This window comes from Brassica napus, chromosome C7 (assembly GCF_020379485.1).
Source record: "Brassica napus cultivar Da-Ae chromosome C7, Da-Ae, whole genome shotgun sequence".
In the NCBI taxonomy this organism is placed as follows: Eukaryota; Viridiplantae; Streptophyta; class Magnoliopsida; order Brassicales; family Brassicaceae; genus Brassica; species Brassica napus.
This window is the reverse complement of record NC_063450.1, coordinates 29480896-29491255: the sequence shown is the minus strand read 5'-3', so window position 1 is coordinate 29491255 and position 10360 is coordinate 29480896. Positions and strand designations below refer to the sequence as shown.

The following is a 10360-nucleotide window of genomic DNA, read 5'->3' as shown; positions in this document are numbered from 1 at the left end:
AATTTTCATCGGGAATTTCCGAAGAACGGAGCCCTCGGAAAATTCCGAGGAATGAGTCCCTCGGTATATTCCGAGAAAGGAGTCCCTCGGTATATTCCGAGGAAATGTTCGTCGGAAATTTCCGAGGGTTCATTTCCTCGGAAAAAAATAAAAATTTTGAAATTTAAATTCGAAAATATAAAATTAAAATTAAAATTGAAAACATATCATAATATTCAAAGTTGTACAAATAAAAATAAAACATTCCTAGTTTTTGAAAAAAAAAAACTACGGGTCTTGCACGTTCGGGAACACCTCGTTCGGGAACACCTCGTTCGGGAACACCTCATTCGGGAACACCTCGTTCGGGAACACCTCGTTCGGGTACATCCTCTGCATCATCTCCATCATTTGCTGGTTCAGCCTCTTATGTGCCTCATAGCCCGCCTGTTGAGCCGCCATCTGGGTCTCCAACAAAGATATGCGATCATCCTTGTCCTTCAACTGAGCCGTAAGTACTTCTGGATCAACAAAGGGCGGTGGTGCAGAAGAAGGAAAAATCGACCGGGTGCGACGACCCAAACCGACCAAACGTCCCTTCTTGTTTGGAACCGTTTGAAATAGAAAATAGCCAAATTTAAATAATATAAAAAGATGATAAAATAAAAATCAAGAAATAAATGAATTGAACTTTTAAAAAAGAACTTACCGATTCAACGATTTCGTTGATTCGAAACCGGGACAAGTTGGTCGAAGCCGTCGAATCCTCATCCTCGGATTGAAGCTGAGACACTTCGTCTTGCACCTGAGTTTGGACCAGGGTGACCACTTCCCTCACAAGACCTTCATCAATCTGGCCAGTTTTCTTGTTGGTATACGCCCTCTTCATTAGGGCGAGATCATCAACCGGCTCGCCATCATTTTCTTCCGCCTTGAAAAAAACATAAATTAAACAAACATTAGAAATTAGAAGAAATGCACAAAAAATAAAATTTCAAAACTTAAATAATTGAAGAAAAAGCGGCTGAACTTACCATGCGATCCCCCAGAGTGGCAATAGATTGAGCACCCAAGTTATGCTTGAAGACGCCCTTCCCTTTACGGTCGCTCCTGCGGTTGGTGGAGTTGGTGGAAGAAGTTTCTTTCGTCTCTTCCTTATCCCAATGCGCACACAACTCCGTCAAGACCGTGTTGTTTATCGACTTTGAGACCTTTTAATAAAAAAAATAGTTTAATAAATTAAAAATTAGTTTAATAAATTAAAAACAACCTTGTTGATTTCCCACTTCTTCTTCCACTCGTGGATCTGCTTACCATAGTTGTCCATAACTTTATGGACGAAGTGATGATAGATAAAGAGCGTCTCATCGGAATTCCAGTTGAATTCTTGCTGGAAAAAAACACAATTAGTAGAAAATTTATATTAAGGATTAAAAATATAAGTAAAAATTAAAATACTTACCGCAAACTAACGAAACCTTAGATGCTGCTTGTCGGTAGAGAAGTCAGTGAAAGTTGGATGTCCCTTGTCGAGGGCCGAATACATCTTACGGTTGATCCATGCGCTGATCCCGTTCCCGGATCGGTTGAACCTAATAAAAAGAACAAATTATTAATAATGAATCAAATTTTAATGAAAAAAAAATACGTTTAATTACCATGTTTGACCCCGTCCATGTGGATACGGAGTGAGATAGGGAAGATGGTCACGACCGGGCTGTCGAACCAACTCCGCAACACTCATCACTCCCAGAGGACCCGGAGGAGCAGGAGCGGGTGCAGCAGCGTGAGCGAGAGGAGCAGAAGCGGGTGCAGCAGAGGGAGATGTATGGTAGGAGCTGTGAGACGAAGCGGAATCCTGAAAATGGGTGGAATCCCGAGACTGGCTCCCCGTACCACCACGACCACGACGCTGTCGAGGCCGGGTCTGATCATCACTAGACGTGTAAATTAAAAAAAAAATATTTAATAAATATAGAAATATATATATATATATATATTTTTAATCCCAAATAACAGTTTTTAATCACAAAAAAGTTTTATAGATATTAAAAATGTTTAATAAATATATAAAAATAGTTCTAATAAACAAAAAAATAGTTTTAATAAATAAAAAATAGTTTAATAATTACAAAAAAATAGTTTTAATAATATTAAAAATGTTTAATAAATATAGGAATTTATATTTAATATATATATTTTTTTTTAAATCCCAAATAATAGGTTTTAATCACAAAAAAAGTTTTATAGATATTAAAAATGTTTAATAAATATATAAAAATAGTTCTAATAAACAAAAAAATAGTTTTAATAAATAAAAAATAGTTTAATAATTACAAAAAATAGTTTTAATAAATAAAAAATAGTTTAATAATTACAAAAAATAGTTTTAATAATATTAAAAATGTTTACTAAATATAGAAATTTATATTATATATATATATTTTTTTTTAAAAAAAATCCCAAATAATAGTTTTTAATCACAAAATTATTAAAAACTAAAAAAAAAATTCCAAATCAAGTGAATACCATAATCAAACTCGATTTTACACAATCCTACCATTCACCCTAACAAAAATCTATAAATATCATTCCAAAATCATCAAATCTACTTAAAAACCTAACAAATCTAACCTAAGAGAGTGGGATAGGGTTCATACATGGTCAGTGACTGAAATTAAGGAGGATTAGGGCGGAAATCGCGAGAGAGAAGGAGAGCTTCGGCGGAGAGGGTGAGAGAGAAGGAGAGCTTGTTCGGCGGAGAGAGGAAGAGAGAAATGGGGAAGAAGATCTGGTTCGACCTAATAAAATGAGGCGTCCGACGGAAAATGTCCGTCGGAATTTCCTCGGAAAAATTATATATTTCCGTCGGAATTTCCTCGGAAATCATTAATTCAATTTTCGCGAAATATTTGGCGGCTTGGTTTACCCGGTTAAATGAAAATATTCCGAGGAACCATGTTTCCTCAGAATACCCTCGGTAATTCTGAGGAAATTCTGAGGGAAAAGGGTTTGGGGTTTCAAAACATCGATTTTTTTTGCCGTATTTTATTTCTTATACAATTGTAATGCATACCATTGAGGATTCTTTGTATAGATGATCATGAACCATGAAATAACAAAATTTCAAAAATAATTGTAACTATTCCCTTTACCGTTTATTAAAATGTATAAGTGTTTCTCTTATGTTGTGTGGTTTTCGTTCATGCAATCGTAAAAAGTGTTTGTTATTGGGTAAAACACCAAAGTTTGACTTCATAATCTGGTTAAGACACTTAATGAAGGTTATATACATGTTATTCTATCCGCAAAACGTTGTTTTCGGTTTAAAAACCCATAGTTCCTCGGAATTTCCTCGGAATATTCCGAGAGAATACCGAGGAAACCGTTATCTTCTTCGGAATTCCGTCGGAATATTCCGAGGAAATTTCGAGGAAAAAGGGTTTGGGGTTTCAAAACATCGATTTTTTTTTTTTGCCGTATTTCATTTCTTATACAATTATAATGCATATCATTGAGGATTCTTTGTATAGATGATCATAAACCATGAAATAACAAAATTTCAAAAATAATTGTAAGTATTCCTTTTACCGTTTATTAAAGTGTATAAGTGTTTCTCTTATGTTGTGTGGTTTTCGTTCATGCAATCGTAAAAGTGTTTGCTATTGGGTAAAACACCAAAGTTTGACTTCATAATCTGGTTAAGACACTTAATGAAGGTTATATACGTGTTATTCAATCCGCAAAACGTTGTTTTCGGTTTAAAAACCCCTAGTTCCTCGGAATTTCCTCGGAATATTCTGAGGGAATTCCGAGGAAACCCTTATCTTCCTCGGAATTCCGTCGGTATTTCTATTAAAAAAAAAAAGTCGATGCAAGTCTGTTTCCGAGTCATCATCACCAGATGAATCTGAATCTTGATCTTGGTGAAACTCTCCAATCACTGGTTCATCTTCTACGTGAACGACGGCTTCCTCTCCGAAGTCAGTTAAATCGACTACAAGGCCAACTCCAGCTAAATCTTCCGCTGCATTTAAGTTGCCGGATGTGCTTGGTTATAGTGGGTCTTCCAACTCAGAACTTCCTTGAACTCGGCCTCTCGGGTTGAGTCTTGTAACAGTAACCCATGGATCATCTTTGTTCCTTACCCGGGGGTACTTGATATAACAAACCTGTAACATTTAAAAAATTATTAGTAAAATTATAAATTAATACACATGATGATGAATCATTCTGAATAATTAACATTTAATTACCTGATCGGCCTGAGAAGCAAGAATGAAAGGATCATAATATTGCAGCTTTCGCCTCGAATTTAGTGATGTAACACCAAATGCATTTGTTCTCACACCTCGATCTAGAGTGTTGTCGTGCCAATCACAATAGAAAACAGTACAGCGCAATCCAACCATGCCCAAATACTTGATTTCCAAAATCTCATGTATGTGTCCGTAGTATACATCATCTCCTGATGCAGAACAAACGCCAGCATCATAAGTCGTACTCGAACGTCTCCTCTTCTGAGTTGTGAATGCATATCCTCGAGTACAAAATCTCGGATATGACTTCACAACAAAGTTTGGTCCAACGACCATTTCGCGTATCCAATCACAAAATCAGCAATCGCATCCACACAGTCTTCAGCCAAATTATAATATGTTTTAATGCCCATCAATCTTGTAGCAGATGATAAAGCTGAATGACCATCTATGCAACCTTCGTACAATGGTTGCTTTCCAGCATCCAACATATCATAAAATCTCTTAGCTTGTGCATTGGATAAATCTTCCCCTCCAAAATGATCATTTACCATCTGCTCAGTACCTACACCATAATCTACATCCGTTCTAATTGGTTCTTCTAATCTAACCGCTGGCTGAGGTTCGCTAGTACTACCATGTTCATAATCAGTTTCTCCATGATGATACCAATTTTTGTAACTTCGTGTAAACCCACTCAAATTTAGATTAGTCCAAACATCCCACTCTTTAATAACCTTTCTATTTTTACAATTAGAACAAGAACATCTTAACATACCTGCTTTTGCTTCTGGTTGTCGGTGAACTAACCCCATGAATTCGGTTATACCTCATTGGTATTCTTCCGTAAGCAATCTCGTGTTCGGATCCAAATGAGGTCGATCGATCCAAGAACGAAAATAATTTGAAGAAGACATGTTTTTTATGAATCAAATTCGTGTGTAAAGAGAGTAAGAGGAAGGATGAAGATATGGAGTGAATGAAGAGGAAGAGGGGTGCTTGTATTTATAGTTGAAATCCTGCCGACATACCGAGGAAATTCCGACGGAATTCCGACGCCAACGGCTAGTTTGTCGAAATTTCCTCGGAATTTTTAAAATCCCCCAACGGCTCTCTAACGGCTATAATATATCCTCGGAATTCATCGGTTTTTTCCGAAGAATACATTTTTCCTCGGTATTCCATAAGAATATTCCGACGGATTGATATTTCCTCGGAATTCCGTCGGTATATTCCGAGGAAACCAAATTTTGTGTTTCCTCGGAATATCCTCGGAAATTCCTCGGGATATTCCGAGGATTTCATTTTCCGTCGGAATGTCCGTCAGAATACTGATGTTTTCTTGTAGTGTCCCCAAGCTCAACAGTTAGTCACGTACTAGGATTGGGTCTTTTTTTCTTTATATGTTTTCCTGTGGAACAAGTTTGTTAATAAGAAATGTATTGCGTTTCGACTTGGTTATTCAGTTTGTTGCACTGTCAGTCTGTCAATATCAAATTATGTCAGGTGGGGGGGACCAAGAGCCTCAATGGCAAGATTCCCGGTCCGGTCTTTCTCTTGCTCCCACCAGTACCGGCCATTGTAGACATGAATACGATTCTTGTAACTGTGATATCATCTTTATGAGTGAATTTACCTCAGCGTTTGTATCTACGAGATTTACTTGGCCCATCTCCTTACACCAAGATTTCATATGCGTCCGTTTAACCAGTCTTTTCTTTCTTTCTCCGGATTAATCCCAGAGACAGAGAATAAGATCAATAAGGAAAGTCCAAAAGTCTACTGATATATTATAAACAAAAAAACCATCTCAAAGGAGCCCGCCCAAACTTGCGCCTTAAGTCAATATTAAAAAAAAAGTTGTCCGTAGGGGGGCCGGCCATCACATTTGTAGTTACGTTTTTCTTGAACTTTTCTAATCATTATCTTTGTTTCATGTCTTGATTTCTCAGGAGCAATCTCATCACCTGTCTACTCTCTATGTCTTCATAAGAAAAAGAAAACTTTAGTGACTAAACCACGTCAAGCTTAAGTTTCAAAATGGTCTCCCTTCCGCGCGGATACAACATTCTTTCCGCAAATCTCTAGGGGTATCAGTAGTCATCAAATGTCTGACTTTTGAATCTTATTTGCAATTGTGTTTTACTTATGTTGTGAAGCCATCTGCTTAATAGATATACAAGAGCTGATACAACATATATGTGTGACATACCCACAGAACCACCTCTTCTTAGAAACCATCTGTTTATATCTATAAGGTCTATTCTCACAATGTGATAGCCTCAATCCTGGGAGAAAAAGTGAGGCAAAAAAGTAGCTTAAGATTCAAACTTCACACATATCAACTTACAAGTTTCCTTGCTCTGAAAGATAGCGATTGAGTGATTAATTGATTGGAGGGAAGGAGAGGAGAGGAACAACTGAGTTGCTTCTTCTGTCTGTCTTTGACTTTGTCTTTTGTTGATTTTCCCTTTAGTAGCGAGTTTGACTTTTCCACACACTTTTTTTTTATTACTCTAAAGTCGAAACTCTATATTATTTTATGGGTATCTGACTCTCATACCAGTTTTATACTTTAAAATCATGCGTCACTCTCTTACTAACTAATACTAGTTGATTGTAGTGTATTCTTCTTTTTTTTTTCACTCTAAACATACCATTTCATTTATACCCCGAACAAAGTTCTAAACCAACATATTACAAGTCAGATACCCAGCAAAGATGAAAAGATCAACCACAATCGAAGGCAACACAAAAAGGAGATCACAACTACCCTTAACTTAGCCAAAAAGATCAACCAGCCAAGATTGTACGGTGGAAAAAACACGGTCCATTTTCACAATAATTTATGCAATTCACACATATTCATTGTGTCTAAGGCCTCGCAGGAATCTCCATATATTTCCTCTCTAAACTTTTCCTATCACACAGACACCGTCCCATCATGGATTATAAATGAACCTGGTTTTGGACATAATTTTGACCAAGGGGAAAAGAGAGAAGAGAAAGGGGTGTAAACTGTTGCAAGTGTTCACTAATGTTCAATCTAAAAATATCTTGGTAACAAAAAAGGTTGCAAGTGTTCACTATTGCTTGTTGGCAAAAAAAAAAAAAAAACAAGATTGAAATGAAGGTCGGCCTTTATTTTACTCTATCCGACTGGAGAACCATTCACGAGATTTTCTACTTATGGTAGAGGTAAACGAAGCTGAAGACAAAGAAACCAGCCATCTGCATTGAAAGCACAAAAGATCTCCTTTATCAGTTGTCTGTGTGAAAAAGAGAAGAGTGAAAGTATAGGGAGGGGGTTTACAGTGGTAAAGCAGGCTCCATAATAAGGATACGCAGTTGGGATAAATCTCTCATACTCATTGTGTCTGTAAGGCCTCACAGGTATCTACATATATCCTCATTATTATTTTTAAGTCACGCATGTCTTTTGTCTATAAAGTCAGTAAATTTTTTTTAATAAAGATATAGTTACTCACCTGCTTTGAAAGAGATAATGTAGTGTAGCCTAGCTTTTCATATTCAACCTTAAACTGGAATACACCATACACATCAGGAACCTTGAATGATGTATGAAATAGACCCTGCAAAGTACGCAACACCAAGCAAAGCTGAGTTGCAACTTCTAAACATGGAGGAAGAAACTTAAAGTCCTAACAAACCCAAAAAAAAATAAGAGAAGACTCTGTTTTGGATGTGAGAAATAAGTCACCTTCTTGTCTGTTGACAAGGTTTTCAGAACATATGGGCTCATCATGTAAAACTGAACCTGCACATCATCAGCTACATACGGTTCCCAGCTCTTCCCTGACCACTCGAGTATCTCCACAGAAAATTCCTGCCATAAAAAAATAGCCACATTAAAAGCTTCCCGCAGATACACACTAAACTTAAAGGCAATTGTCACTTTGGGTGGGTCAGAAGATGTAGAAGAAACCATACCAGGTCATCCTTTATCCTATATATTGCTGGCTCATCTGTCTCTCCAACCCTGTGGTGTACAAGACTACCAGCCTGGACACATAAGCTAGGTGAGGAACGTACCCATGAAGGTAAAAAGATCTCTAGCTACCAAGGTTTAGAGGAAAGAGCAAAAACAAATGATAAAGCATCTGCGTATACCTTAAGATGACCTCTTTCGTGGAAGACCCATTTGCTTAGTTCAGTCGCAAACTGTTCGTTGCCAGATTTTTCATATCTGGCACAGTTTTACATACGATCAGTTAATTTTCTTTCAAAACGAAGCATAACATCTATCCTTTGACAAAGTAAAGATCCTTAAATCTTCATAGCTACAGATCATGTACTTACTTGTTTGGACTCCCAGCTTTCTGGACACCAGATCTGAATAACCTGCCTCATGCATACAAAATCTCTGAATCAGAAACATCCATATGCATGAATTGCGTGAGAGATACAATTAAAAAAACTACTCACTTGTCGCTAAACAACTGCAACGAGCCTGAGATCACAACCCTAGCATTGTTCCTGGCCTGCAGTTTTAAAATCCACATCAAAATCTGTGAGCTCAACGCACTGGATGAAAATAATCTTCACAAGTGTAGAGTTGAGTACAGCTAAGAACATGATCGTTTAGAAACATCAAATTATCCAAGGGTGCATATACGGTATCTGGTTACAGAAGAGAGACAAACCTGCATGACGGACACTAGCGAAATAGCAGAACCAGTGAGCTGGGGGGGACTCGACAACTTCGAGCTCGGGTTAGCAGAATAAGCTGAGGGAGAAGCTGAAAGAACTTTCAAAACCTAGCAATGGAGTTAATGCAAAAGTTAATGCTCACAATCACATCAAGGCATAGTAATTCATAGGAAGACACATCAATATAACACACTTATCGAAAACTATTTCTTGGACTCACCAGATTGTTGGTAGGGTTCAATGAATGTGCAACCCCTCTGAAGAGCACAGGAGCCTGTTATCCAAAAAACAAAACACATAAGTATCTCTACTCATAATCCCTTAACATCCCATATATTACACACATTATCTTAAAACCAAAAGCACACAAGCCACTTATGATGAGTATAAGTCACATAACTAAGCTTACAAAGCAGAGAAAGTTACCTCAATCTTGGTTTTTCCTAGAATGGCATGGGATTTAACTAAATCGTCTGCAGCAATCAAGGTGTGGTCTCCGTCAACATCAGAGACAGAGAAGCTGGAATGATCAATAACCATAGCCGAAGAATCCTACGGAAGACAAAAATAGCTAATAAAATCAAAAAAAAAAATCATATCTCGCATTTCGTTCCAATGAAGAAGATAATGAGAGACGAACCTCGTCGAAATCAACCCCACATTCTAAGGCAATCCCGCGAATCAGATCAGACGCAGAAGTATCCGCCGATAAGATCAAGTCACGACCTGAATCAACGAAATCAGCAATGGATTTCGAATCCAACGATCCTCCAAACCCTATTACACAAGAGCAAAATGTCCAGATCGCATCCCAGATATATATATACAAAACTAGCGACCAGGTAGCTCAGATCTTACGCTCTGTCGACGGGGCGAAGATGATGAGCCCGTCGTACAAGTACTGGCCGTACCGTTGAAGCGCGAGCTTCGAATCTTCAGCTAGCTTGAAATCGAGATCGAATCCACGCGATTTGAGAGTGCTGAAGAAGATGGAATGAGAGGATTTAAGTGATAGATCGTCGAGCAGAACCAGAACCCGCCGATCCGTCGGATTATCGACGGAGAAAGAGAAGCTAAGCAATGGAAGAAGGAATAATGAGATCAACGCGACGGATCTCGAGAGGTTCATCATATTTGCGACCTAGGGTTTTTTCACGGGTATAGAATGAATCGCCCAGTCTAGATAGTGAAGAAGAAGCAGACCCGACGACGATTCGTATCGTAGCTAACAACACCAGGCGTTGACAATTACGTACTCAGAAACGATGTCGTCTTCTTACTCATTAACTGGGCCAAAACTCAAACATTTAAATGGCGTGAAACTAATGGGCCTAGATGATATTGTAATTGGGTCACGACGACCCGTTCTCTAAAAGTAGGATGGGCTTCAGCATGGTTCAGAGTGTTAAGACTCTTTACTTATCATCAGATTAAAGATTTTGTTGGTCAGT

At 37.9% G+C, this 10360-nt stretch overlaps 1 protein-coding gene across 1 annotated transcript; it reads right to left on the bottom strand.

The window, feature by feature from the left end:
• Positions 1–7248: 7248 nt before the first annotated feature.
• Positions 7249–10179, bottom strand: LOC106390371 (dolichyl-diphosphooligosaccharide--protein glycosyltransferase 48 kDa subunit). Its single transcript, XM_013830817.3, has 13 exons — positions 9768–10179; positions 9550–9686; positions 9336–9461; positions 9130–9183; positions 8903–9016; positions 8685–8740; positions 8559–8600; positions 8370–8445; positions 8190–8261; positions 7960–8085; positions 7727–7831; positions 7552–7635; positions 7249–7469 (listed from the first exon to the last, which is right to left on the bottom strand). Exons 1-13 carry the CDS (start codon positions 10039–10041, stop codon positions 7422–7424), a joined length of 1314 nt encoding a protein of 437 aa, XP_013686271.1. The 5' UTR covers positions 10042–10179; the 3' UTR covers positions 7249–7421.
• Between the last annotated feature and the right edge of the window lie 181 nt (positions 10180–10360).

Excerpts from the sequence above, each read along its gene's own strand:
- LOC106390371 (XM_013830817.3), bottom strand. The coding sequence starts at position 10,041 with ATGATGAACCTCTCGAGATCCGTCGCGTTGATCTCATTATTCCTTCTT. Across the intron at positions 9,687-9,767 it reads CTTCGCCCCGTCGACAGAGC|GGTTTGGAGGATCGTTGGAT; the intron begins GTAAGATCTGAG and ends CTTGTGTAATAG. Across the intron at positions 7,832-7,959 it reads CCTTGTCAACAGACAAGAAG|GGTCTATTTCATACATCATT; the intron begins GTGACTTATTTC and ends CGTACTTTGCAG.